The sequence below is a fragment of the Salvelinus alpinus genome, chromosome 2 (genome assembly GCF_045679555.1).
Source record: "Salvelinus alpinus chromosome 2, SLU_Salpinus.1, whole genome shotgun sequence".
Lineage (NCBI taxonomy): Eukaryota > Metazoa > Chordata > Actinopteri > Salmoniformes > Salmonidae > Salvelinus > Salvelinus alpinus.
The window spans coordinates 17,480,932-17,508,889 of NC_092087.1; the positions used below are offsets into that span (position 1 = coordinate 17,480,932).

The following is a 27,958-nucleotide window of genomic DNA, read 5'->3' on the forward strand; positions in this document are numbered from 1 at the left end:
AATACAATATGACCTCCATCTAACCTGGAGGAGGAAATTATTGTAAAAAAAAAAACTAAAGCGACACTGACCCATTGACAAAGTTATTAGGCCTACACTTGTAGCTGAATTGATGCATCCACGGATGTCCACGCGCGCCACGTTCTCGGCCACTGGTCTCCGCCTTGTCCGGGCGTTTCGGCCACGCATCTCTGCCTTGGCAACATGTAAGTGTTCTCCTCAAACCACAACTCAATTTGGAGCGTATACCAACCAATTTCCAGTCAGTTCGCTAATGATTCATGCGGCTGATATGCAGTAATGTCAAATAATGGTTTAATAGCCTGTAGTTTTTTTGGGCTTGTTTTAATTGTAAAATACTTACTTTTAACCGGTATGGCGTACCACACTTTATTTTGCCTGGACCATACCGCCTTACTTTCACCCCTGCTTATGAACAAATGTCAAAATCAAATCAAATGTCATTTGTCACACACATGGTTAGCAGATGTTAATGCTGAGTGTATCGAAATGCTTGTGCTTCTAGTTCCGACAATGCAGTAATATCTAACAAGTAAATCTAACCTAACAATTTCACAACTACCACCTTATACACACAAGTGTAAAGGAATGAATAAGAACATGTACATAAAAATATATGAATGAGTGATGGCCGAACGGCATAGGCAAGATGCAGTAGATGGTATAGATTACAGTATATACATATGAGATGAGTAATGTAGGGTATGTAAACATTAAATAAAGTGGCATTGTTTAAAGTGGCTAGTGATACATTTATTACATCAGTTTTTCCATTATTAAAGTGGCTAGAGTTGAGTCAGTATGTTGGCAGCAGCCACTCAATGTTAGTGATGGCTGTTTAACAGTCTGATGGCCTTGAGATGGAAGCTGTTTTTCAGTCTCTCCGTCCTCGCTTTGATGCACAAAATGTTATGTTAGGTCTGGTGTGGTGGCCTAACACTAATTTGCCACTGAAATGGCTCGTTATTTGTGACAGACTTGTTCAGTAGAGTAAGGCAAGCTTTGAAACAAACTGTTGAAAAGGTTATTGAATTTGTCTTCCAGCTGGGCTGACCTGGCTGGAAACCCACTGTTGTACAGGCTTTTGTCTCTGACCAGCACTAATAAACCTGTTTCAATTAATCAAGGGCTTGTTGATCGAATCAGGCCCGTAGCAGTACTAAACTGGAACTGTGTGTGGGACCAGTATTAAATGACAATATACTGTTGAAGAAATGTTGTGTAATACGTCAATAGATATGGATTTTTGGGGTGCCTTTACCTTATGTTAGTCTAAACATGTAAAAAGTGTCAGATGTTTTAATTAACCTGCTCTCAAAGGGATGTGGGCTATTAGGCTACTCACTATTTAAATTAAGGAATTCCTTGCGGATCTTAATTAACAGGCTCTAAGCTCTGTGGTATTTATGCATGGCTGCATGTTGACAATCTGTGCTTATGTTAAAAGATGGTCATTTGCTTCCTCAACAGGCCAGTCAGTGGTGCAGCCTGCAGTAGTCTAGTCAGAAGTGTCCTCCCTGTCCCCTCTGCGTGTCCTTTAATAGCTGCCACAAGAGGCTCTCTTGTAAATGATGCATCATCGGTCCCATGCAGTTTGTTTTTTTTACTTATCATTTCAGTGATAAGAAAAAGACACAACATACTGAAAAACATCTACATTTAGAATTCCTCTCATTATCTGTTTTTACAACATATTGAAAAACATCTACATTTAGAATTCCTCTCATTATCCGTTTTTACAACATATTGAAAAACATCTACATTTAGAATTCCTCTCATTATCTGTTTTTACAACATATTGAAAAACATCTACATTTAGAATTCCTCTCATTATCTGTTTTTACAACATATTGAAAAACATCTACATTTAGAATTCCTCTCATTATCCGTTTTTACAACATATTGAAAAACATCTACATTTAGAATTCCTCTCATTATCTGTTTTTACAACATATTGAAAAACATCTACATTTAGAATTCCTCTCATTATCCGTTTTTACAACATATTGAAAAACATCTACATTTAGAATTCCTCTCATTATCTGTTTTTACAACATATTGAAAAACATCTACATTTAGAATTCCTCTCATTATCCGTTTTTACAACATATTGAAAAACATCTACATTTAGAATTCCTCTCATTATCCGTTTTTACAACATATTGAAAAACATCTACATTTAGAATTCCTCTCATTATCCGTTTTTACAACATATTGAAAAACATCTACATTTAGAATTCCTCTCATTATCCGTTTTTACAACATATTGAAAAACATCTACATTTAGAATTCCTCTCATTATCCGTTTTTACAACATATTGAAAAACATCTACATTTAGAATTCCTCTCATTATCCGTTTTTACAAACATGTTTGATGCAAAACATTTAGTGGCAACAGGCAAGGTATGGACAACTAGGGTTGCAAAATTCCAGTAATATTCCACAAATGCCCTGGTTTTCCAGAAAAACTGGTTGGAAGATTCCTGGAGTCACGAGGAAATAAGCAGGAAATCCAGGAATCCTCTAACCAGGATATCCAGAAAAAAACTGGGAATTTGGGGAAAGTTACCTGAATTTTTTTAAGCTATGGACATCACATCAGATGGACAGACTTCTTCTGTAGGTCTATGTGACATTTGCAATAGAGAAATTTGGCTGAGGCATCTGTAAGACCATCCATTGGTCTTTCATGTTTGTCAGTCCATCTGTGTGTGTAACGTATGCCTCGGAGGGGGGAACACAACACCCTGCTACAGCTCAACTCCCCGTGGAGTGAAAAAAAAAAGTGTGATCGTAGGTGCGGGGAAAGACAGGCAGAGAAAAATACCATTATAGGGAATTTATTATTCCTTAAAACACAGTAAGGTGGGGTAAAAGGGGCTGGATGGAACCAAAGCAAAAGACTCTGGGGAAGTAGATAAAGGGCTTCATTGCAAAAAAAAAACAAGTATCCCTTTACAAGAAAATGCAGAATAACATTTTTTAACTAAATAGTATATATTGTGTTCACACAGGTACATACACCACACACAGGTGTGCAGTCTGCACAGACACATTTATGGACAAGTTCTATGCTCTCTCACTTACACTCTCTCTAGTCTAAACAGTGCCAGTGACTGCCGTTCAAAGAGGAGGCTAGTGTTATTAATTCCCCTCGAATAATGATTACCTTGAATTTAGTTTACAAATATTTTCTAAATATTCAAGTGATACATTAGAATTGTTGGGGTCAAACCAGTGTTACTGTTTCCCAGTTGTCAGTCATGCAGGGTTAATGTAGAAAGCATGGTCATTAGTTGAGGTAAATGTGTGACCCTCCTTATCTTAGTTGATGAGGGATTCCACCATTCTGTCCTCAGTATGTAAAAACACACATGTAATAATAATTAACCTAGTTGATGCTTGTCGTCTCACCTCGTTGATTTTAATTCTCTGCAACTCCTGTTCAGCAGCTGTGAGTGGGGCAGGGCCGGAGCTGGTGGACACATGGCGCTGATACCCCTCCAGACAGATGTCCTCCTAGTGAGAGCAAATAAGAGGTCAGCCATTTAGGGAAGGCTGAGAACCAACAGGTCTAACCTCATCATTAGTCAGGTGAGAGAATAACCAGAGTACGTCAGTTTAAAAAAATGGCTTCTATTGTACCTCCGCTGTGCCAAACATCTCATCCTTCACATGACCACCACCAAACTCCTTCTTCACTGTGGCACGGGTGGCAGCATTCGGCATCTTCTGTCTTACCTGTAGTGAACATGAACGGGTGAATGAGACATGGATCTGAGCGAAATGTGTTTGCTGTGAACATGAGAGTATGTGTGTGTTGCACACAAGGTTATTATAGTTTTGTGATTTAATATTAGTTTTTATTTCTATTCATTTGAGATTTTATTTGAAATTCTGTTTAGTTTCAGTTCGTTTTCAGACTTGATTTGCTAGTTTTCATTTAATTTCAGTTTGATAAAAACATTTCTGTTTTGTTTTTATATTATTTAGTTTTAGTTTTAGTGTTAGGGACAGGAAGTAGCCTATACGTGGGAGCCTATTATGCATTGTAGGCCTATATAGTTATTTTGGGGGGGCTGTCCCTTCTTGCTACTGGGGGGTAGTAATACATTGGCCAGAACCATAGACTTGGATAGAAATAACACATCTCTATCTGTATCATGATGGCGTCTTTGAAAGCATGGGCAGCTCCATTGAGGCCATCTCTATCTTGAAATGGTCAATTTTCTTCTTCACGAGTAAAATTCATTGTTTGATCCCTCCTGCTGACCCAGCTACACTATCATGACTCCAATCGGGTCATCAGGTCATGCCAACTGGATTATCAGGAGGGATCAGCCAATGAAGGTGGAAGTCGCCCAGTTGACTAAATCAAAATGGCGAATCCTCAATGGAGCTGCCCATGCTAACAGGCTTTTGGCCACAAGAGGACTTCATTCAACTCCATGGCCAGGACATAGGTTTGGTTAGGTTTAAACTATAAATCAATCCTAATTTGACTTGGATTTAAAGGATAAGCGCCAAGACTGGTGTAAGAAATATGGTGGAAGGAAACGCTCTTGCCCATGTTTATACCAATCCAATGCTTTTTTTCCTTTAGTGAAAGTACCTTTATCTGACAGAAAGAGAGAGGAAAAAACAACAAATGAAGTCATGGCACATTTGACATGTTATGTTTATGTAGCAGGCCCCCATCCACATCGACGGGGCTGTGGCGGAGCGGGTCAGAGTGGGTCGTGTTCACCCACGACTGTGTGGCTGTGCACGACTCCAACACCATCATTAAGTTTGCCGATGACACGACAGCGGTAGACCTGATCACCGACAACGATGAGACAGCCTATATGGAGGAGGAGGTCAGAGACCTGGCAGTGTGGTGCCAGAACAACAACCTCTTCCTCAACGTCAGTAAGACAATGGACCTGATTGTGGACTACAGGAAATGGAGGGCCGAGCATGCCTCCATTCATATCAACAGGGTTGGCTGTAGTGGAGCTGGTTGAGAGCTTCAAGTTCCTCGGTGTCCACATCACTAAGGAATTTTCATGGTCCACACACACCAACACAGTCGTGAAGAAGGCACGACAACGCTTCTTCCCCCTCAGGAGGCTGAAAAGATTTGGCATGGGCCCTCAGATCCTCAAAAAGTTCTACAGCTGCACCATTGAGAGCATCTTGACTGGCTGTATCAACTGCTTGGTATCCGACGCAAGGCACTACAGAGTGTAGTGTGTACAGGACATCACTTGGGCCGAGCTCCCTGCCATCCAGGACCTCTACCAGGTGGTAGAGCATTTTTCAAATACTGCAGCCACCTAAGTCATAGAGTGTTCTCTCTGCCACCGCATGGCAAGCGGTACCGATGCACCAAGTCTAGAACCAACAGGACCCTGAACAGCTTCTACCCCAAGCCATAAGACTGCTAAATAGTTAACCAATAGAGCCCCACAGTGGAGGTGTCATAATACCAATAAAAGCTAGTGGTCTAACAGGGAAATGATTCCAATCGTTTTTCCACCATTCATTTTCATTTTTTTTTTTTTTAACACTTAAAATAAGGGCTGTTTAGACTTACCCGCTAGATTCAGAAGCTCGAAAACTACATTTGATTTTTAACCAAAGTTTAGAAGAAACTAAAACTAAACATAATTTATGATGTTTTTTATTTAATTTAATTTAGTTTTGCATTCAAAGATAATAGTTTCAGTATAGTCTTAGTTTTTTAATGTTTTTAGTTGACATTTTTTATTTCAGTTTACTAAATTGTTTTTCAATTATTGTACCTTTTTTAGATTCAGTTTTCATGTACTATAATAACCTTGGTTGCACGGTTACACATACTGGAGATTGGTCAGGAGACCAGGAGATGAATATCCATTCGTATCCCTGTGCATTCTGGGAGTTGAGGCGGTATAGTATGTAGCAGGGCTCCTTGTCGTCCAGCAGAGGAAGTAGGAAGTGGTCATAGTCATGGTCCCAGCTCTGTCCAGGCTCTCTGAATGTCCCCAGCACCAGCTGCTCTGAAAAACAGAGTACAACTCGTTACACACCTTGACCCATGCTTTAAAAGTTATTACTCAGCTACACATACACGCAGGTGGGGATGTGTGAAACTTACTCCTCAGCCTGAGGTGACACTGAATAGCACTTGTGACACTGAAAAGCTAGCTTTTCGTGTGGCGCTGACTGGTAAGATGCTTTGGGAGGGCGGTCACATGTGCTAGCAAAGCAGAGGTTTTGGGTTCGAGCCTCGGTGTGAGCCTAATCAGGAGGAAGTTGTACTAGCTAAGCAAGCAGCGTGACATCCTTTACAGTGGTGCCTATTGTCTCAGATCTACAGTTGCGCTCAGCACTAAGGTCGTTGTTGAGTAAGTTTGAGGGGTGAACGTAGCACATGGTGATGTGTGAAACTTACTCCTCAGCCTAAAGTGTCCCCACTTGCGCCACTGAATAGCTAACTTTTTGTATGGCACAGACTGATGAGATGCTTAAGGAAGACGGTCATGTGTGCTAGAGAGTCTTGGGTTTGAGTCTTGGTGTGAGCCGAATCAGAAGGAAGTGGTACTGGCTAAGCAAGTAACGTGACGTCCTTTATACACACGCAAAAACACATTCTCTGTCCACCGAAGCCACTGTAGTCCAGCCAATGCTCTTCTTTTTGCAGTGATATCATACTTTATATCTTTCACTCCATGCACTGAAGCCTCTTCTGTGGCTTATCTTTCCCCTACTCTTGTGCTTGGCTTAAATGAGTCTCAACACATCAATTAACTATTCATCAGGTCTCGGGACCTATTAATCTCACTGGTGTATAGGGACCATTTAATGAGTTGAGTCTGTCAATGATTGACAGTAGCCTTCATGGCAGTCCTCGATTGTGCACTCAGCTAATTCTCTCTCAATAATATTGACAAGATCGGAAAAGAACGTTGTCAAATGATCCAGGGTCACTAACTTTGGCATGCACGACGACAGCGGAGTCGCTGTGTTTAAAATGACACATTGGTGGTATTTACTAGAAATAGATCACTAATTACCAGTTCTATAAAATGAGGTCACAGATGAGATGCACACACACTCGCATAGAATTACGTAACAACATAAAGTCCAATCACAGACAGATGATCAACACATGAAGACAAGTACACACACACACAGCTCAGAGACAGCGCCAAATAGCTCAATAGCGCAGTGACAGGTCCAAAAAGCAGGAGACAGACAGGAGACCTCAAATATACTTTAAAAAACAGTCCAGAGAAACTTTAGACAGTACCCCTGTACCCCATCTGCATACTTGCCCAACTGTTGGCCTATACACCTCCTGGAGATAGGCCCAGACATCAGACTAGACACAACCCCGTAAACTACCCAGAGACAGTCCAACTCGAGCCAGACTCCACACCCATATCAGTCATAGTCTCAGATATCTACAGTTTGACTGATAGACCAGACAGTGCATCAGTAGGCCCACAAGATGTCCTAAAAAAGATGTAAACATCCCAGACGTACTTCATTAAATATCTGTATTAACCTCACAGGCCAACCTGTTGTCTCATGGTATGTTTCACACATGCATAGTCTGGCACATAGAGGAAAATAAATCATCATGTCTAATGAATGTTAGACTTATTCTGTGTGACAGCTCAGCTCACAGATGGACCTATGAACATCACAGTGTGTGGGAGATCTGGCCATTTGAGTGTTATGCCTGACACCTGGATCAACATCTCCACAGTGGTTTCATGCATGTAGCTGGCTGCTTATTGTTGTGGTAATCTAAGTGTTTTTTAATACTGAAAAGCTACCCTGAAAGGATTATCAGAAAATAAGAAGCCCCCTTGCACCTGTTATGTTATGTTATGTTATGTTATGTTACCTGACTAAAGTGAGTTTCTGCTACAGGTGCTGTTAGCGACTCATAAGGTGCAATCAACAGTCAGGTTTTGTCATGATGAGTATCATTAGACAGTGAGTCCAGTGAGGGCTCAGATTATATTTTCCACTAACCCTTCTGAATGGGAGTTTAACGTAACTTGATATCTCAACTGGATCATATACAGTGCCTTGCAAAAGTATTCAGACCCCTTGGATTTCTTCACATTTTATTGTGTTACAAAGTGGGATTAAATGGATTGAATTTACTTTTTTTGTCAACAATCTACACAAAATACTCTGTAATGTCAAAGTGAAAGAAAAATCCAAGTTTTATTTTTGATAAAAACTATTCTGAACTAAAAATAAAGTATTTGCGTAAGTATTCAGACCCTTTGTTGACGCAAGCCTAAATTAGATCAGGAGTCAAATTTGGTTTAAAAAATATCACACAAATTACATGGACTCACTCTTTGTGAAATAATAGGGGTTGACATGATTTTTGAATGACTAACCCTTCCTCTGTCCCCCATACATACAACACCTCAGTCAAGTATTGAATTTCGCACACAGATTCAACTACAAAGACCAGGGTGCTTTTTGAAAGCCTCAAAAAGAAGGGCAGTGATTGGTAGATGGGTAACAATAACAAATCAGACATGTAATATCTCTTTAAGCATGGTCAAGTTAATAATTAGGCTGTGGATGATGTATTAAACCACCCAGACACATCAAAGATACAGTCATCCTTCTGAACTAAGCTGCAGGACAGGAATGAAACTGCTCAGGGATGTTACCATGAGGCCATTAGTGATTTTAAATCAGCTATAGAGTTCATTGCCTGTGATGGTAGAAAACTGAGGATGGATCAACAACACTGTAGTGACTCACAATAATGACCTAAATGAGAAAGTGAAAATAATACAAATATACAGAATAACAAATATTACAACAACAAGGCACTAAAGTAATACTGCAAAATAACACACCAAAGGAATAACCTTTTTGGCCTAAATGTGAAGCCTCATGTTTGGGGAAAATCCAACACAACACATCACTGAGTATCTGCCTCCTTATTTTCAAGCATGGTGGTGGCTGCTTCATGTTATGGCTATACTTGACATTGGCAAATACTGGGGAGTTTTTCAGGATAAAAAGCAATGGGATGGAGCTACTGTAAGCTCTGGCAAAATCCTAGAGGAAAACCTGCTTCAGTCTGCTTTACACCAGAGACTGGGAGAGGAATTCACCTATCAGCAGGACAATAACTTACAACACAAGGCCAAATCTACACTGGAGTTGCTTACTAAGAGACAGTGAATGTTCCTGAGTGGCCAAGTTACAGGTATTACTTAAATCTGCTCGAAAATCTATGGCAAGTTTTGAAAATTGCTGTCTAGCCATGATCCCCAACATCTTGACAGAGCTTGAAGAATTTTAAAAAGAATAATGGGCAAATATTCCACAATCCAGGTGTGCAAAGCTCTTAGAGACTTGCCCAAGAAGACTCACAGCTAAGTAAGCATTTCACTGTAAGGTAGATATGTAAGACATGTTGTATTTGGCGGATGTGACAAATACAATTTGATTTGAATTGTTTCTAACGTATTGACTCAAGGAGCTGAATACTTAAGCAACGACTATATTTTAGTTATTACATTTTAATTAATCTTTTAAAAATATTGCAAGTTTTCTTCCACTTTGACATTACAGAGTATTTTGTGTCGATTGTTGACAAAAAATGACAATTCAATCCATTTTAATCCCACTTTGTAACACAATAAAATGTCTGAATACTTTTGCAAGGCACTGTAAACCTTGACAACTTGCCCACCATCACAAAGTTGAGGAAAGCAGTCAGTCTCTCTTGCAATCCCTTTCAACAGACCGAATGCATCATCTGACCAAACACATTGTGAAATGTTTTTTTTTATTCAACTCAATGACATCTCCACCAGCATCACACACACAATCAAGTGACTGAACAGCAGAACAGCGAACAACATGTATAACTCACACACACTTTCACAAATACACACATCATCATACAAAACACCCAGTTAGATCAGTTTAATCACATAACACTGGCAATTCAGGAGAAATAATTCAAGACATCAAATTAATATACATTTTGTTGCGCTGCCTTACCAAAACCCTCCCGTCCTAGATCCCTCCTGCCCCTGCAACCTGACTACACCGCTGTCCCCTGGGTCACTCACCATCCTGGGTCCGCGCCCGGATGAGGCGGATAGCTCCACCCCTTGCCCTGGCCAAGAACTCCCCTAGTTCTGGCGTCACGACGAGAACCAGAAACATGGCAGTTCAGCACAAAGTATGTCCCACCCGTCGTGTGCTGTGGGGGGGAGGGGGGTTGAGAGACAGAGACGGTAGAGCCAAGCCAAGTCCCAGAGCAGATGATGGAGATTTAGCCCAGCCAAAAAAGACACACAATGGGGTAACCTGAGGCAATAACTGCACTGATAAAGCCTGTGTGACTAAGCACTGGTCTGAGTGAGTGTGACAGTATGACGAGGACACAGCTAGAGTAACTACAGCAGGATCTTGTGTGTTCAGAGGCAACCTGATCCCTTCTCTCCCAAATTTAGGTGCTACTGACTGTCCAGCCTGTCCATCTTCCTCCCCACCCCCAGCCCACCAGGGTCTGCTTGAGAGACAAACTAGTGACTGGAAAACCTTAAAACCACACTCACCTGAGCCCCTGACCAAGTGGCATTTCTGTTTAACTGTTTTCAACAATATTTGATTGTAATTTGGTGCACTGTTCAGTGGTGGAGATAAGTAAATGGAGGACTGAAGACTATTGACAAAGACTGCAGAGATATGTGTTTAATGGACGTGTACGGCACACAGTCTGTCACAAGGGAACATTTGTGTTAATGCAGTTACCAACAATGAAGAATAACAATGGTCCAAGTATTGAACCTAGCGGCATCAAGTGATTGAACTTAATGGCCTCTTGTGACTCTGATTTCAATTATTACTCAGAAAACCAATTCCAAGGCCTTTGTGCAAACCCAAGCATTTTAGTTTATCTAAGAGAATGAGAAGGTGAATTAGACCAAAGGCCTTGGTAAAAAATCTATATGGCCCCTGTGACATAAACAGATTAGCTGAGTTCAGCTGCTGCAGGCCATTCGCTGGTGTGTGTTTGTCTAATACCAAAAAGAATTCAGATCATACATCAATCCCCTGCTTCTTGCACAATGAGTATCAACTGCATTCAATCCCAGTGTATGTGCTATTACTGTATGTCCAGGGAACAGTTTTCTAAAATGTTTTTAATCCAGATCAAAACACTCATGTGTTGAGTGAAATCCTGTTCATCAATTGGATTCTGTTTCCCCATAATTGTTAACTTTTTTTCTAGACATTTTGATTTAACTAGACATCCTCCACTAGTCTAGCAAATTCGCACACGCTTGTCTCTTGAAAGAGCCAGGAAGGATTTTGTGTTGGCATATCAAACAGAAGTCAAAACGAAACCAAACTATAAGAATGTAGTTGTAATATAATCCACTGTAGACTATGACAGATTTTGTTGACAGTATATTTTTCTTAGGAACATTGAGAGCATGTACTTCATGGACTACTTTTTTATCTGAAGAAGTAATTAGTTAAAATTATGAATATAGATTTATCTTTTTGTGAAGATAACTTGGTTGTAGTGAGCTACTGTCACTGTAAGTGGTTGACAACATCTAATTAGGGACACAGTAATAAAAACACTGGAACATTTTCATCCTAATTCAATGTTCTGAGAAACTGGCCCACGGTTAGAATCTATTTCAAGAACTCTACGTTTGAATTCCCTGAAATGCCTCAGACTACCATTACCCCTAATGCAATTCTAAAATTAGGAACCTCAAGCACCTTTTTGCATTCATTGTAAATTGTAATTTCTCACTTTCCAAGAATAGCATGACTGCTTCAATCACTGACCTCTTCCTAGTTTGTTGCACATAACTATAACTAAATTGTCATCTGTGACTTCAAGCAGCAGGTTTCAGAGTATTGCTGCCAATTGACCTTGTTCAAGGGTAGACATGCTCCTTTCCAAGAAGACAGTGGTAATGCAGTCTAAAGTAAATATTGTGGTTTTATCACGAGAGGGTGAATTTAACTGTGGAAACGTGCTTACTTGTTGATTCACTCCTTACGCCTTGACGTATTTCCATCTTCATTAAATGCATGTTAACCTTTATTTAGACAGGGAATCCCATTGAGACCAACGTCTCTTTTGCAAGGGATCCCTGCATGACTTGGTTGGTCAATCATTCCCATGTTCCTGCTTGCCTTGTCATAATTCATCCATAACTTCAGTAATGTGCACTGTTCTTTGAGAGGCTGGGCAAGTATTAAGGGAGGGGGTCGGGAAGAGCTATTGATTGTCAGAGGAAAAGGGTTTACTCCGTCCAAACTCTTCCCACTAAAATAAAACCACTGAGGAATTCTAATTTGTTCAACAACAAATGTAATTGCAATTGTGCTAGGTGAAGCTTCTTCAATATACGTTTATAATAATTGTTAGGTTGTTACGAAATAAATAAGTGGATGCACACAACGTCTGCCCTTTCATTGGCTAAAATGGTCCCACCTGACCTCGCATCTTCCCGCCTGCCTTACATTTTTGAGGATGTGTATTTCCATTGTTAGAGTGGTCATGCGACAATCTTGTCAATATAACAGATCATCTTTGATAATGTGTGACCCTAAGATTGTGTTAGAGGTTAGACACAGATAACACTTCACCAGCTGAACACACCCTCCTGTTGATATTAACCTGTCAGTTGAGACAAGTCTACAAACAAACGTCATATTAGGAATGCACTGTGGTAGTACATTATACATCACTAGGGGTGTATTCACTAGGAACCAAATGGGTAGGGACATATCCACATTTGTCCAATTGAAACTCTTTTTAGTTGCAAAAACTATTTCAGTTTGGAGTAAACAGTCTGTTGCAAAACGTTCTGCAACGGTCTTGGTCTGAACAAATACACCCCAGCTGTCCTAGACTAGGTTAGACTAGCCTGCTAGTGCTAATGATGCCGTGTGGTTCACTGACTGGGTGTAGGTAAACAACCTCTGATTAGGAAGACACACATAGAAATCCAACACCTGTTAGAAAAAGAAAACATTTAATGTTACAAGTATAAAAAGAACACAAAAATCTGACAATTTATATTCCTGAAGTTCTACATATTTACAATCAACTTGAATTGGCAACACACACACACACACACACACAAAGAGCTGGATGTGCTGACGCCTGCTGGTTTTAAATGGGATCTCACGTTGCCTGTGGCTTCCATAGCATCTCGCTCTCTCAATCAATCATCAATAGTGGGGAGCCAGAATGCCTGCAGAGGACAAAACAGATTTACTGAGCATTCTACTGTATGTGAGATTGTGTGTTTTCAACATAACTATCTTACCATGTTTGAACAGGCACTAGAAAAAGTCATGAATTTGGGGTTGAACTGAAGGCAGGTGACGGGACCCGTGTGCTTCCCATCCAGAACAGCCACCTTCATCCCACTCTCTGCATTCCACATGTGGATCTTCCCATCCTCAGAGCCTGAGAGACAACCACCATCAGACCACGGAAAATCAAGAGGAAGCTTAACTACTGTTTGTGTGTGTAATGTTTCCAGGTTAGGTTAAATTAGCAGTTTCAAATAATTACTACCAAATTGTTCTATGGTAGAATAAGAAGACAATTGGAACTTTCATGTCTTACTTTACAGAACATAGAGCCTGTTACCTCACGTTCCTTGTGGACTTACCGATCATAATAAACTGAGAGTCAGGAGTGAAGGAGGCCTCCAGCGTCACAGCTTTACTATTGTTGTAGCCCTGTAGGATAGAGGAGAGTGTCTATAAGTATAGGCCTATCATTTACTTCTTGAGCAACTTGCTCTTGTTGTGAAATGTATGTCAGTTCAAGAGTCTTTGCATTAAGTATCTAACAGTGTCCGTCTAGGTTTTAAGTGTCTGCATGAATGCGTATTATCTCTCACCCCAAAGGAATGCATCACAGCGCCCTTGAAGGCATCGAGGAGGCGGAGAGCACCCCCATTGGTTGAGACAAGGATGAGCTTCCCATCATTGCTAAACTTGAGTCCTGTCCACTCACAGGTACGGTCGTACTGTAGCTTGAAGGTAGCAAAAGGACCCTATAGAGAAGCCAACAAGAACAGTTACTCTGAAGACAACCATCTACCACTGACCTGCATTCACAGCTCTCAATACACATACAACTATAAAACAGAAAGCCCTGAAAATTACTGTTACCTTGTCAAAGGATCGCAGGTCGTACAATTTGACCATCTCGGAGTTCACACCAGCAGCAAAAATCAGACCCTCAGGATCAAAGGAGCAAACTGGCTTCCCCTGGAGGTGCATCAGGCCCTGGTAGTGACAGAGACAGTCACAGGAAATACATTTAATCCAGTGCAACAGTCCATCTAGAACAGGGATGCAAACTGGCAAGGGTCCAAAAATGACTTATTTTGTGCATATAATTTGAATATTTTCAGGGAATAACAAGTACATATTTGAACAATCTCAATACTCTGGAAACATGTTTATGGTGGGCTGGCATTACTTAAATGATTACAGGGGTCGAATGTAATCCACAGAAGTGTATTGTGCCACATCACATCGTGTTGCTGTACTCATGAGCGGCATGATTTTCAAAGTCTGAAGCAGGCCTTTAGGCCCATTTGTGCATGGCTGCAGCTCACTGCGTTTTGGTTATCTGGATCTCCATTTGCCTTTTGTTAACCGTTAACGCAACTACCCTAATTATAGATTGTGTCATTCCTTTATCGATCAAATATTTTGTTTACTAGGCCTCCTTGGTACAGCTGCTTTGTTCTCTTTGCATTCGCAGTTGTCGGAATTCTAAGCCAAACTGCTATATAGTATTTGTTTGTATGCATGAATAACAAGGCTACTACTTTCAGCATTTAGGTTGCATTATTTTGGTAAGACAACGGTGTGTACGGCTGCATTCATATAGGGTAATTCACCTATTACAAACAGCCCATCTATCTTGTAGGAAAAGGGGGGTACCTAGTAGAGGTTGGCCGATTAATTAGGGCCGATTTCAAGTTTTCATAACAAATCGGTAGTCGCCATTTTTGGACGCCGATTACATTGCACTCCACGAGGAAACTGCGTGGCATGCTGACCACCTGTTATGCGAGTGCAGCAATGAGCCAAGGTAAGTTGCAAGCTAGCATTAAACTTACCTAATAAAAAAACGATCAATCTTAACGTAATCACTAGTTAACTACACATGGTTGATGATATTACTAGGTTAACTAGCTTGTCATGCGTTGCATATAATCAAAAATCATAATCGGTCGACCTCTAGTACCTTGTCAGTTGTCCAACTGAACGTATTCAACTGAAGTGTGTCTTTCGCATTTAACCCAACCCCTCTGAATCAGAGAGGTGCGGGGGGCTGCCTTAATCGACATTGGCGCCCGGGGAACAGTGGGTTAACTGCCTTGCTCAGGGGCAGAAAGACAGATTTTTACCTTGTCAGCTCAGGGATTCGATCCAGCAACCTTCCGGTTACTGGCCCAACCACAAGGCTACCTGCCGCCCCATTAGCCTATATTATTACCAACACGGCCTTGCTTTAGTGTGTAGGGTGCTGTCCATTGTGCTGATACAGCGCAGCATAGATAGACTACAGATTTCGCATCGACCTGTCACTTCAAAAGCACTCAATGGTCAGAGTCTCGCCATTTGAACTGTGTTTATTGTAGTATAGCGTGATGGAATTTTATTGAATTCTGCTTCTAACGCAAGAAGCCCCAAAAATGGTGCCCCTCACTCATTTCAACCGCCCCCTTTGTCACTATATCCTTGCGCCAGGGCTGGAGAGAAGCAGCTGAGTAGACTAATGTCTGTTTAGGGGGATGCAGCTGGCTGCTCACAGCTGTCACACGTGATATTACTGGATGCAGCACCCATTCTGACATATATCTGACATCACGCTCTTGAGATTCTATTTGTAGGATGCGTAAGGATTCATTCTGTGTTCAGTCATTCATTTCGATATGAGGAACATACCCCATTATTATCTGTAAATAGCCCACCCAACTACCTCATCCCCATGTTATTTTTTATTTTTGTTTGCTCCTTTGCACCCCATAATCTCTACTTGCACATTCATCTTCTGCACATCTATCACTCCAGTGTTTAATTGCTAAATTGTAATTATTTCACCACAATGGGTTATTTATTGCCTTACCTCCCTAATCTTACTACATTTGCACGCACTGTATATAGACTTTTCTATTGTGTTATTGACTGTATGTTTATTTATTCCATGTGTAACTCCGTCGTTTGTGTCGCACTGCTTTGCTCTATCTTGTCCAGTTCTCAATTGTAAATAAGAACTTGTTCTCAACTGGCCTACCTGGTTAAATAAAAGTTAAATAATTTAAAAAAATGGCGGGTGGTAATGTTCACTTGCCAGCTTAAATACTAACGTATCTAGCTAACGTTAATAACTGTGTGTGTAATGATTTGCCCTATTGAAACATACATGCAACTATAATTTGCTTCTTATCAACTATAACCTCAGCATCATTTCGAACACAGGTCGCTAAACTCGAGCGGCATTCCAAATTTTCCAGCCGGGAACAAAGTTTGTAGCATGGAGTGCGTGATGACACAGCCGACAGAGAAGGTAACGTTAATGAATCTCAATTGCATACTCCTCGCGTTCTCTCTCCTCAAAGTCCATTGGATGAGATATCCAGAGGTCCCACCCCTCTAACCTTCTCCAATGGTTTTGAGAAGGAGGCGAGGAGAGGACGTGAGGAGTATGCAATTGAGATTCTCCCAGGGAGAAGATTTGTTTGCGCCTCTTTTATAGCTCAATTGGTGATATATGCACTTTCTTTAACGGATCTACAATATTCCCATGGATGACCTATTGAGATGAAAAAGGTGAATATCACAAAGTGGCAAGTTTACATCCCTGATCTAGAGTCAATTGATCTGCAATGTCAAGGAGTGGTCAAGGTAGACTCTGCGATATGACGTAGAAAGCAAACATCTTTGAAGCGCAAGGCTCAACTTCTCTGCTGTTTTGGTCCCACGGCTACCACACTGTAAAAGAGTGAAGTGAACTCATGCACATGTGCAGATACTGTGTGTGACTGTGAAAGCAAAGATCTCATCCATCGCAATATCTGCAGTCCCGCTTCATGGCAACGTCATTTTGCTGTGTCAACCTCTAAGACCTAGTGAGTAAAGGGAACCCACCTGGCAGTTCGGAGACCGCAGGTCCCATAGCCGGATTGTCTTGTCTAAAGATCCTGAGATAAACGTGTCATCCACAGGGGACATGGAGAGATCCGTCACTCTGAAACATTCATGTTAAAAGGTATAGAAACATCTACCTTGAGAGAAACACCTGATGTCTGTTAAAAAAAACAATACTCAAGTAATAGTACAGTAATGTAGCCTAAACTACCCCTCAGATAATTGGGTTTCTCGGTCTCAATCCTCACCTTTTGTTGTGTCCGGGGAAGTACCGGATGTACTTGTTGTCATGGAGGGAGAGGTACCGAATAGTGTCTGCAATTATCATAAAAGCATGGGGTTATGGGCCGAAGACAGCATAGCATTCCCATTCATCACCACAGACAACTAGAGAGCAAGTAGAGCTTCCGATCCTGGAGGCGATGGGCACTGGGCAGGTCGGATGAGTAGACACCACCCTAGGCAAGGCAGTGGCTTGTACAGTTAGCTCCTTTATCGGGCAGAATCACGGACCCTCAAACTGTACAAACAACTACCTCAGACCAGGGTGAGCATGGCTGCCCCAGGCTGAGATTAACGTGGTCAGGCTCTGTCAGGAAATCCCCATGAACAATCTTCTATATACATACAATATTACACTCCTGAAATGTGCCAGGCAAGAGTTACATGGACAACTGCTTATTGACAGGTATAGGCCTACTGATCACAAATCGCCTCACTAACATACCATCAATTTTGTTGGAGCTGTAGACCACGGTGTTGGCTGCATGTGTGTACCTGATCAGATCCACTCCATACTTCTTACTGTAGAGGGTCCGCTTGGGTCTGGACCAGCACAGGATGGAGAGGATTTTTAAAAAAGGATTTAAGGAACCGTGTTAGATTGCTGGCACAGAAACTTCTAGCAAAGCCAACTGCCTCTGAAATCCCAATAACAATCATAATAAGGGCGGTTAAAGCAGCCACATATAGTGCTAACCTCGACTAGCACGTACAATTGTTAAATATTGTTATGTATTTTACCTCCACAATATACAAATTAGACGCTTGTGGGAAATAAGATTAAATACAATTGATAGTTTTGTTACCAAGCTAACAACCCAGACCTGCATCCGCTCAAACTCTCGATCGTGTCTTAAGTCGAGCCCGAGGATTTTGCATACCGCAGTAGGCCTCACTAGTACTACCGGAGCAGATCCTAGTTACAGCACAGGGATCGGCCTACCCTAACATGCAGTTCGGAAAAAAACTGTCGATTAATATTAATTCAATGCATGTCTTACTTTCCCTCTTGGCAATCGTATAAAACCAGGGAGTCATCGTCGCTGCTAGAAATAATGGTTTCGCCGTTTGAGCTGAAATCAAAACAGTTGATTTTGTCTGAATTTTCTCGGAAAACCTTTGCAACCCTGAAGCTCCGCAGCACATTGTCCGTAAGCTTCATGGTGGGCTCTTTGAGGGGGCGCAGACCCTCGTTTTCTACTTGAATCTATTATCTGATCATCTATTTGTGTGGTTTTTAAATAGGAGCTTTACTATTTTGAAGAAAAAAATATATAGAACTGTGTGTTTCAAAAACTGTTAAGAAAGCCCTTCTGGTACACTTGTTACACGAGTCATGTAAAAGCACCGCCTTCCATAAGTCGGCTACCCGCAAGTTCCACAGACACGCGTATTAACTCTCGCGATATACAACAACTATCGCGGTACAGTCAATTCATGTTTTGCACACAACCAGAAGAGCACAGACTATAAACAAGGAAGACGCAATCATAACGCTTTTGGATATATACAAAAATGGAGCAGAGACATTCTCACATTTACAACTTATCAGTCATACAATAATACGTGCTCTGACTGTCAAGACAGAATAACCGAAGTAGCAATGCAGGTGAGTTTGAAGTCATTGGGTTATGTAAATCGACCCCTAGCCCTGGGGTGTATTCATTACGCCGATTGCAAAACGATTTGCAACAGAAACCGCTTACACTAAACTAGTTAGGTTTTGTTAAACACAAGTTGTAGTTCAGCAGTCTTCCTCTTAAAACAAATGTGTCTAAAAGAAGTTAAGGAAACCCGGGGACTTCACTCTCCACTTTAGAACAATGGAAGCATTTAAGACAAAACGCTTTGCAACTGAATACACCCATGGGCAAAATCCACATATCAAATCAGAGGGCAGGGTGGGGTATTCCCATAATACCCATCCAATCATTTTCAGATACACTGAAAACGTGTAGCTCCGAGAACATGGTTTAAATGGCTACCTAGAAATGTTTTTTTTTTTTAGTGGTGGTAGTTGTCATTCAGAGAGACATTTGCCTCCCCATCACATTACCAGCTTGCAGGTGATAGCCTAGCCAACGACAGGTGATGAGCACATGGAAAACAAATTGTGTACTGTGCTTCCCATCTTGACGTTAGTGACGTACAAGTAATAGCCAAAATAAATGAAACACTTGAGTAAATGAGGGATACAAAGTGTATTGAAAGCAGGTGCTTCCACACAGGTGTGGTTTCCATTAGTTAATTAAGCAATTAACATCCCATGCTTAGGGTCATGTATAAAAAATAAATAAAAGTCCAGTTTCCCATCATGGTGGTCTCAAAATAAACAATCGGGTTTAAAGGATGTATGTGTCTGTCAAGTCACCAGATCTCAACCCAATTGAACAATTATGGGAGATTTTGGAGCGGCGCTAAGACAGCGTTTTCCAACCTCAAAACACCAAATGATGGAATTTCTCATGGAAGAATGATGCCGCATCCCTCCAAAGAGTTCCAGACACTTGTAGAATCTGCCAAGGCGCATTGAAGCTGTTCTGGCAGGTTGTGGTGGCCCAACGCCCTATTAAGAAATGTTATGTTGGTGTTTCCTTTATTTTGGCAGTTCGCAGTATGTGAGTGAGGTTTGAATATTCAGCACTCATCCACCCTGCCACAAGGTGGATCTGTTCTCATTCCAGTCAATATTTTTAATATCTAGACGCTCAAATTGAATACTGCTGTGTTTTGACCCTGGGTAGTAGCTGATTGTACATCTAAAAAGACAAACACGCAGACTGCTCACTTTTCCTGCCCTTTGGTCAAGCTTGAGTCAATCATTACACAGAGTGTACACATTCAACTTGAGTTGAGCTCTGTCCAGATTTTGCCACACTGCCTTAGTGCTGATCCCGACTCTGCAATACACAGCTCTCACACGGAGCACAGAGGAAATCCAGAGGTTCACCATACCCGGTGTACAGGTAGGCAACCTCTGTAGGATTCAGTCACAATGACTTGTCAACTAAATGCAGAGACTATGGGGTTATCCGACGTGTTGGGTGGGCATCTCAAGGCAAGTGACAAAGTTGACCTACTAGTTGACCTTCTATCTGGATTCTTTTGGGTGTCCTCCTTTTGGTAAATAACCAGTAAAATCAGAACAGCAGAAAGAAACAGCAGTCATAATTTACAGTACATCCTGTGATCCAGAAACATGGTTTTTGCCTTTTCTCTCCTGTCCGCTAGGTGCTCCCTGCAAGGACAGCCTGATGGCTTGTGTTGTGTCCCTGTATCGGCCTTTATCTTTACTGGCCCCTGTGGGGGTGATGCGAGCCATAGTTTGCAGAATGTCACTGGACATGCGAGCACGGGAGGTGTTTGCTACGGCTATCGAAGCTGTGCAACCAGACATTGTGGTGCGGCGGAGTCTGGAGCGTACAGGAGACACCCTCCTAGTGAATGGACGCAGCTTCACGCTAAAAAACAACCTTCACCTGGTAGGCTTTGGCAAAGCTGTGCTGGGCATGGCTGCCGAGGCAGAGAGGATTGTGGGGGACCACTTGGTGAGAGGAGTGATCAGTGTGCCACACGGCATTCAGGAGACAATACGGCAGCATGGGAAAGAGTAAGCAACTCAAACTAGAACCAGATTGTTTGTGGGTGGGATGGGTTTGGTTGGTAAATTAATTCTTAATCTGTTTTAATTCCACCTCAGCCAGATGTTGTTGAAGGATGGAAGTCACATCACAGTGATGGAGGGAGCTAAACACAACCTGCCAGATGCTGATGCCCAGAGGGCAGCCGAATGTATCAAGGAGCTGGTCAGCACATTAACAGAGAATGACATGTTGCTTGTACTCATCTCAGGTAAACTGATACCAAACTACTAAATCATGTAACTATGTCACACAAACTAGTGATTACTCAATTTGAATCACTGAAGCTACAGGTTGTCCATAAATATGTACATGCCTATTGTGTGTGTGTGTGTGTGTGTGTGTAGGAGGAGGGTCTGCACTCTTGCCTGCACCAGTCCCACCAATCTCTCTCCAAGAGAAACAGGATGTTACACGCAGACTGGCTGGTGCTGGTGCCACCATTCAGGAGCTTAACTCTGTACGCCGTGCCCTGTCGATTTTGAAAGGAGGAGGACTTGCACACTGCGCTCACCCTGCTCAGGTAAGAGCACAACTGTACTAGCTCATTATAGAGCTTTTACCCAAAGACCTGAACTTCTTGCACATTAGCTTTACATTCTGGTCGTATTTGGTCAAATAAAATGTTCCTGTTAACATTTTATAACAGGTGGTGGCCCTGGTTCTGTCTGATGTAATTGGAGATCCCCTGGACTTGATAGCCAGTGGCCCCACAGTGTGGACTGAGGTGTGGCCTGAGGAGATTTGGTCGGTCCTTGAACGTTACGGGCTGTCCTCCTCTCTCCCTGTCTCAGTGAAAGAGGTGCTTGGACGCTCAGCTCCCCGATGGGAGGAGTCTGGAGAGCAGTTAGACAGGGCGGCACATGTTCTCAATGCTGTGATTGGCTCCAATAGCATTGCTCTGGAATGCGCAGGGAGACGTGCGCGGGAGCTCGGATTCCGTCCAGTTGTGCTGTCGCCAGGGGTGTGCGGGGACGTACAGTCTGTCTCCCGCCTTTATGGTCTACTGGCTCGCTTTGCCTGCTCCCGTGACGAGCCCCCTCCTGAGTTGCCTGCTGAGATTCTGAAGCTGGGGCCCGAGACAGGCGTGGAAAGCTGGGACTTGTGCCGTGCCATGCAGGTGCTTGGTGAGGGGCGTGGGGAGGGCTGGGGAGCCACCTGTCTGCTGGCTGGGGGAGAGCCCACTGTGCAGTTGACAGGCAAGGGGCGTGGTGGGCGGAACCAGGAGCTGGCCCTGAGAGTAGGGCTTGAGCTGGGAGGCATGGAGCTCCCTCCGAAGGGTCCCCTGTTCCTGAGTGGTGGGACCGATGGTCAGGACGGGCCAACTGAGGCAGCAGGGGCAGTCACAGACGCGGGGCTTGGCAAAGAAGCACGAGCACAGGGGCTCGACCCTGAAGGCTTCCTCGCCAACAATGATTCCTTCACCTTCTTTTCACGCCTGTCTGGTGGGCAGCGGCTGCTCTTACCAGGGTTAACGGGTACCAATGTGATGGATGTGCACATGCTGCTCATCCCACCAATCCCCATAGTCGTGTCTGGTCGTTGATGAAGACAAGGGCATGAAAGCTGTCAATTACACATTTCAGTATGAATCCACACAGAGCAGACTGAGTATATTCAGAGAGCAGCTTTTCAAAGCTGACCATGCCCATGATATTCTTTCCAGCAAGCACTTTTGGAGATCCATGTTTAATTTAAAAAGCAGCAGTCAGTTATGTCTATGATAAGAATAAATACATTAAATAGTTTACTTTTGTGTTATTTGTGAAGAGATTGTTTCTGTACAGAGCAGTTAGTCCAGCGGATAACCAAATATACCCAAGACTGTTCCACTTTATGATACAAGTATCAGACATAGTACACTAATACTAGATACCTTAATAAGGAACATTTTTGAAGATTGGATGCAGTTTAATAAAATGGCTGCCATTCTGATTTCCTATTAGAAGAAAAATAGGGTAAAGTCATTCCAAATAATATCTAAATTACTTTGTAATGTTATCTACCCACTAAATAAACCCCACAAATAACATAGACAATAACATACTCTTAAGACCTTCAAGGGGGTCATATTGAGGTCATTTTGACCATAGTCCAATTACCACGGGAAAACATTTTGGACTTGTTGATAGAGCCAAGAAATTCCACAGCTGGGGCATATCTAAATTATTCTTGGCTATAGTGCCATTACAGATTTGGTCCATTACCCCCCTGGCTGCCATTTCCCATAATACCACTAACCACCTGCATGGGGCCATATTGGACAGGATTCACTTGGACATGTCGCCATAAAAAAATTGGTACTTTACAGCCCAATGATGGTTTAAAATGTTTGATGGGTCTGGGAAAACACAAAATGGCTCACAAACACCATATATACTTATCCTTTAAACTTGTGGTGAAAACATGTGCCAAATGAATTTTTCCATGACTAGTTCCAATAGTTTTACATGTAAACACTCTAGAAAGTAATTTGGGTGTTCCCTGAAGTCTACTGATTGCAATGATAATGTTTTGTCAATTTTAAAAAGAAAAAAGACAGGAAACCTGCCCTGTACACATCACTTTAGGTAAAACTACATAGGAATGTCCAGCAGAGACAGGTAACCCATTATGAGACCTTTCAGTTTTTACACGGTGTAAAAGTCTAAACAAATATGTCTAGCTATAGTGCCATTGCAGATTTAACCTATTATACTCAGTGGTGAATTTTGTTGACCAAATTCGACACTCATTGATCTCCATACAAAAATGCCTTGCTTGGCGAAAAAAAAAAAAAAAAAAAAACACCTGCTGGAGAAGACAGATTTTGGGTCCAGTTATCCCTCTCACTTTGGATGTACCTCTCTAATACTACAGAGATTACTTTAATCAACCAAGTTGATTTTCACCTGTTGACTCTTTCTCAATGCCACACACTTGTCACTAATTATCAGGACTGCCCTGATAGGATTTAAATACAAACTGAAGGTATGAATGAGCTTGTCAAGCCGTTACTCAGTTTCTTTCCAGTTGTGTGTTAAAAGTACATCTATTTCCATGTATCTTTTAGTTACGTAATACTTTTCCTTATTTGATATACACTGCTCAAAAAAATAAAGGGAACACTAAAATAACACATCCTAGATATGAATGAAATATTCTTATTAAATACTTTTTTCTTTACATAGTTGAATGTGCTGACAACAAAATCACACAAAAATTATCAATGGAAATCAAATTTATCAACCCATGGAGGTCTGGATTTGGAGTCACACTCAAAATTAAAGTGGAAAACCACACTACAGGCTGATCCAACTTTGATGTAATGTCCTTAAAACAAGTCAAAATGAGGCTCAGTAGTGTGTGTGGCCTCCACGTGCCTGTATGACCTCCCTACAACGCCTGGGCATGCTCCTGATGAGGTGGCAGATGGTCTCCTGAGGGATCTCTTCCCAGACCTGGACTAAAGCATCCGCCAACTCCTGGACAGTTTGTGGTGCAACGTGGCGTTGGTGGATGGAGCGAGACATGATGTCCCAGATGTGCTCAATTGGATTCAGGTCTGGGGAACGGGCGGGCCAGTCCATAGCATCAATGCCTTCCTCTTGCAGGAAGTGCTGACACACTCCAGCCACATGAGGTCTAGCATTGTCTTGCATTAGGAGGAACCCAGGGCAAACCGCACCAGCATATGGTCTCACAAAGGGTCTGAGGATCTCATCTCGGTACCTAATGGCAGTCAGGCTACCTCTGGCGAGCACATGGAGGGCTGTGCGGCCCCCCAAAGAAATGCCACCCCACACAATGACTGACCCACCGCCAAACCGGTCATGCTGGAGGATGTTGCAGGCAGCAGAACGTTCTCCACGGCGTCTCCAGACTCTGTCACGTCTGTCACATGTGCTCAGTGTGAACCTGCTTTCATCTGTGAAGAGCACAGGGCGCCAGTGGCGAATTTGCCATTCTTGGTGTTCTCTGGCAAATGCCAAACGTCCTGCACGGTGTTGGGCTGTAAGCACAACCCCCACCTGTGGACGTCGGGCCCTCATACCACCCTCATGGAGTCTGTTTCTGACCGTTTGAGCAGACACATGCACATTTGTGGCCTGCTGGAGGTCATTTTGCAGAGCTCTGGCAGTGCTCCTCCTGCTCCTCCTTGCACAAAGGCGGAAGTAGCGGTCCTGCTGCTGGGGCCTCCTCCACGTCTCCTGATGTACTGGCCTGTCTCCTGGTAGCGCCTCCATGCTCTGGACACTACGCTGACAGACACAGCAAACCTTCTTGCCACAGCTCGCATTGATGTGCCATCCTGGATGAGCTGCACTACCTGAGCCACTTGTGTGGGTTGTAGACTCCGTCTCATGCTACCACTAGAGTGAAAGCACCGCCAGCATTCAAAAGTGACCAAAACATCAGCCAGGAAGCATAGGAACTGAGAAGTGGTCTGTGGTCACCACCTGCAGAACCACTCCTTTATTGGGGGTGTCTTGCTAATTGCCTATAATTTCCACCTGTTGTCTATTCCATTTGCACAACAGCATGTGAAATTTATTGTCAATCAGTGTTGCTTCCTAAGTAGACAGTTTGATTTCACAGAAGTGTGATTGACTTGGAGTTACATTGTGTTGTTTAAGTGTTCCCTTTATTTTTTTGAGCAGTGTATATTGGTTTAATATAATCATCCTTATCACCTTTACCTTTTTACATTATGCAACTTGCTTATGTCTCTCCTTTTTTTCAGAACCACACACAAATCCAACTTTACCATGTCCAACCACAAGTCCATAATAAATATGTGAACTTTGGCTCTGTCTCCTTGCTCTCTGACCAGAGCGGAGTAAATCTAGATGGTTGTACAGTCATCTCAAATAAAACTGAAGGACCTTGGCGTTACTCTGGACCCTGATATCGCCTTCGATGAACGTGTCAAAAATATTTCAGGAGCAGCCTTTTCTCATCTTCTTAACATTGCAAAAATCTGTCTAATCTTGTCTAAATTTGATGCAGAAAAGCTCATCCATGCATTTGTCACTTCAAGATTAGACTACTGCAATGCTCGACTCTCCGGCTACCCGGATAAGGAACTAAATAAACTTCAGTTAGTGCTAAATACAGCTGCTGTAATCTTGACTACAACCCCAAAATGTGATCAGTGCTAGCCTCCCTGCACTGGCTTCCTGTTAAGGCTAGGGCTGACATCAAGGTTTTACTGCTATCCTACAAAGCATTACAAGGACTTGCTTGTTTGTACCTATCTCACCATTTTGGTTCTCCATTACATACTGTACCTACACGTATGCTACGGTCACAAGACGCAGGCCTCCTTATTGTTCCTAGAATTTCTAAGAAAACAGCTGGAGGCATCACTTTCTCCTATATTGCTTCATTTTTATAGAATGGTCTGCCGATCCATGTGAGAGATGCAGACTCGGTCACAACCTTTAAGGAGTGACGACTCATCTCTTCAGTAGGTTCTATGATGAAGTGTACTCCGGCCCAGGGGTGCGAAGGTGAACGGCAAGGCACTGGAGTGACAAACCACACTTGCTGTCTCTGCCTAGCCGGCTCCCCTATCTCCACTGGGATTCTCTGCCTCTAACCCTATTACGAGGGCTGAGTCACTGGCTTGCTTGCACTCTTCCATTCTTCCTGTCCTTGAGTTTGTGCGGTAGGTTGATCTTCGTGGGCTATACTCAGCCTTGTCTCAGGGTAGTAAGTTAGTGGCCTGTTGATATCCCATTTGTGGGAGATGTGCTTTGCCAAAGTGGGTGGGGTTATGTCCTGCCTGGTTTCCCCTGTCCGGGGGTAACTTTGGACGGGGCCACAGTGTCCCCCGACCCCTCTTCAGTCTCCTGTATCCATGCTGCAATAGTTTATATGCTGGGGGGCTAGGGTCAGTCTGCTGTCCTGTGTGGTCTTAGATATGCTCCCTCTAATTCTCCCATCCCTCTCTTTCCCCTCCCGGAGGACCTGAGCCCTAGGGCCATGCCTCAGGACTACATGGCCTGACTACTCCTGTCTGACCCTGCTGGTCTTCTATCAACGTTTGATCATCTTGAAGAACGATCTGGCCTTAATGGCCATGTACTCTTATAATCTCCACCCGGCACAGCCAGAAGAGGACTGGCCATCCTTCAGAGCCTTGGTTTCTTCCTAGATTCCTGCCTTTCTAGGATGTTTTTCTAGCCACTGTGTCTCTACATCTGCATTGCTTGCTCTCTGGGGTTTTAGGCTTGGTTTCTGTATAAGCACTTTACGACAACTGCTGTTGTAAAAAGGGCTGTATAAATACATTTAATTATACCCCTGGTGACATCTATCCAACTAGTTCCCTATCTTGGATTTCTTAGCCTATTTTTCAGCGGCCATATTGGAAATGACGCCAGGGTTGTGTAATTGACCAAATCTGCGATGGCACTACAAACAAAAATACTTATTTAGACATGCCGTAGCAATGTGTGAAATTTGGTGGCTCTATAATTTTTTCACATAGCTGCTGGACTATGGTCAAAGTGACCTCAATATGACCCCTATTAAGATCTTAAGAGTACTTTATGATCAGATGTATTGTCTATATCTTTGGGGTAATATAGTGGGTAGATAAATTAGTTATTTTGATATTGTTTGGAATGATTTTACTCTATTTTCTTCTAACAGGTAGAAGGTTGACTGACAGGCTCCCTGGACTGCAAAACACTTTAAAATGTTCCTTAAAGTATCTAGCATTAGTGTACCAAGTTTGATACTTGTATCATAAAATGGAACAATTATGTCACCTATCTGCTGGACTAAGTTGTGTGCTAGACATCATTTTAGACAATGAAGAAAAAACAACATTAGGAAA

At 42.5% G+C, this 27,958-nt stretch overlaps 3 protein-coding genes across 4 annotated transcripts; 1 reads left to right on the forward strand and 2 right to left on the reverse strand.

Moving 5' to 3' along the window:
- Window positions 1-3,256: 3,256 nt before the first annotated feature.
- LOC139551763 (twinfilin-2-like) lies at window positions 3,257-7,440 on the reverse strand. The gene is made up of 4 exons (XM_071363089.1): window positions 7,410-7,440; window positions 5,867-6,045; window positions 3,668-3,763; window positions 3,257-3,541 (listed from the first exon to the last, which is right to left on the reverse strand). Exons 1-4 carry the CDS (start codon window positions 7,438-7,440, stop codon window positions 3,347-3,349), a joined length of 501 nt encoding a protein of 166 aa, XP_071219190.1. The 3' UTR covers window positions 3,257-3,346.
- Window positions 7,441-13,039: 5,599 nt separating this feature from the next.
- LOC139555164 (WD repeat-containing protein 82-like) lies at window positions 13,040-18,932 on the reverse strand. Its single transcript, XM_071368737.1, has 9 exons — window positions 18,493-18,932; window positions 17,937-18,034; window positions 17,458-17,524; window positions 17,210-17,309; window positions 14,213-14,329; window positions 13,939-14,094; window positions 13,705-13,774; window positions 13,354-13,496; window positions 13,040-13,278 (listed from the first exon to the last, which is right to left on the reverse strand). The coding sequence occupies exons 1-9, from the start codon at window positions 18,651-18,653 to the stop codon at window positions 13,249-13,251; spliced, it is 942 nt and encodes a 313-aa protein (XP_071224838.1). The 5' UTR covers window positions 18,654-18,932; the 3' UTR covers window positions 13,040-13,248.
- A 29-nt stretch (window positions 18,933-18,961) lies between these two features.
- LOC139555134 (glycerate kinase-like) lies at window positions 18,962-22,880 on the forward strand. 2 transcript variants are annotated; one of them, XM_071368662.1, is made up of 5 exons: window positions 18,962-19,100; window positions 20,723-21,101; window positions 21,192-21,343; window positions 21,480-21,655; window positions 21,782-22,880. In XM_071368662.1, the coding sequence occupies exons 2-5, from the start codon at window positions 20,746-20,748 to the stop codon at window positions 22,676-22,678; spliced, it is 1,581 nt and encodes a 526-aa protein (XP_071224763.1). In that variant the 5' UTR covers window positions 18,962-19,100; window positions 20,723-20,745; the 3' UTR covers window positions 22,679-22,880. The 2 variants fall into 2 exon arrangements, with proteins under 2 accessions (XP_071224763.1, XP_071224775.1); XM_071368674.1 differs by lacking the exon at window positions 18,962-19,100 and adding an exon at window positions 19,814-20,457.
- The last annotated feature ends 5,078 nt before the right edge of the window (window positions 22,881-27,958 follow it).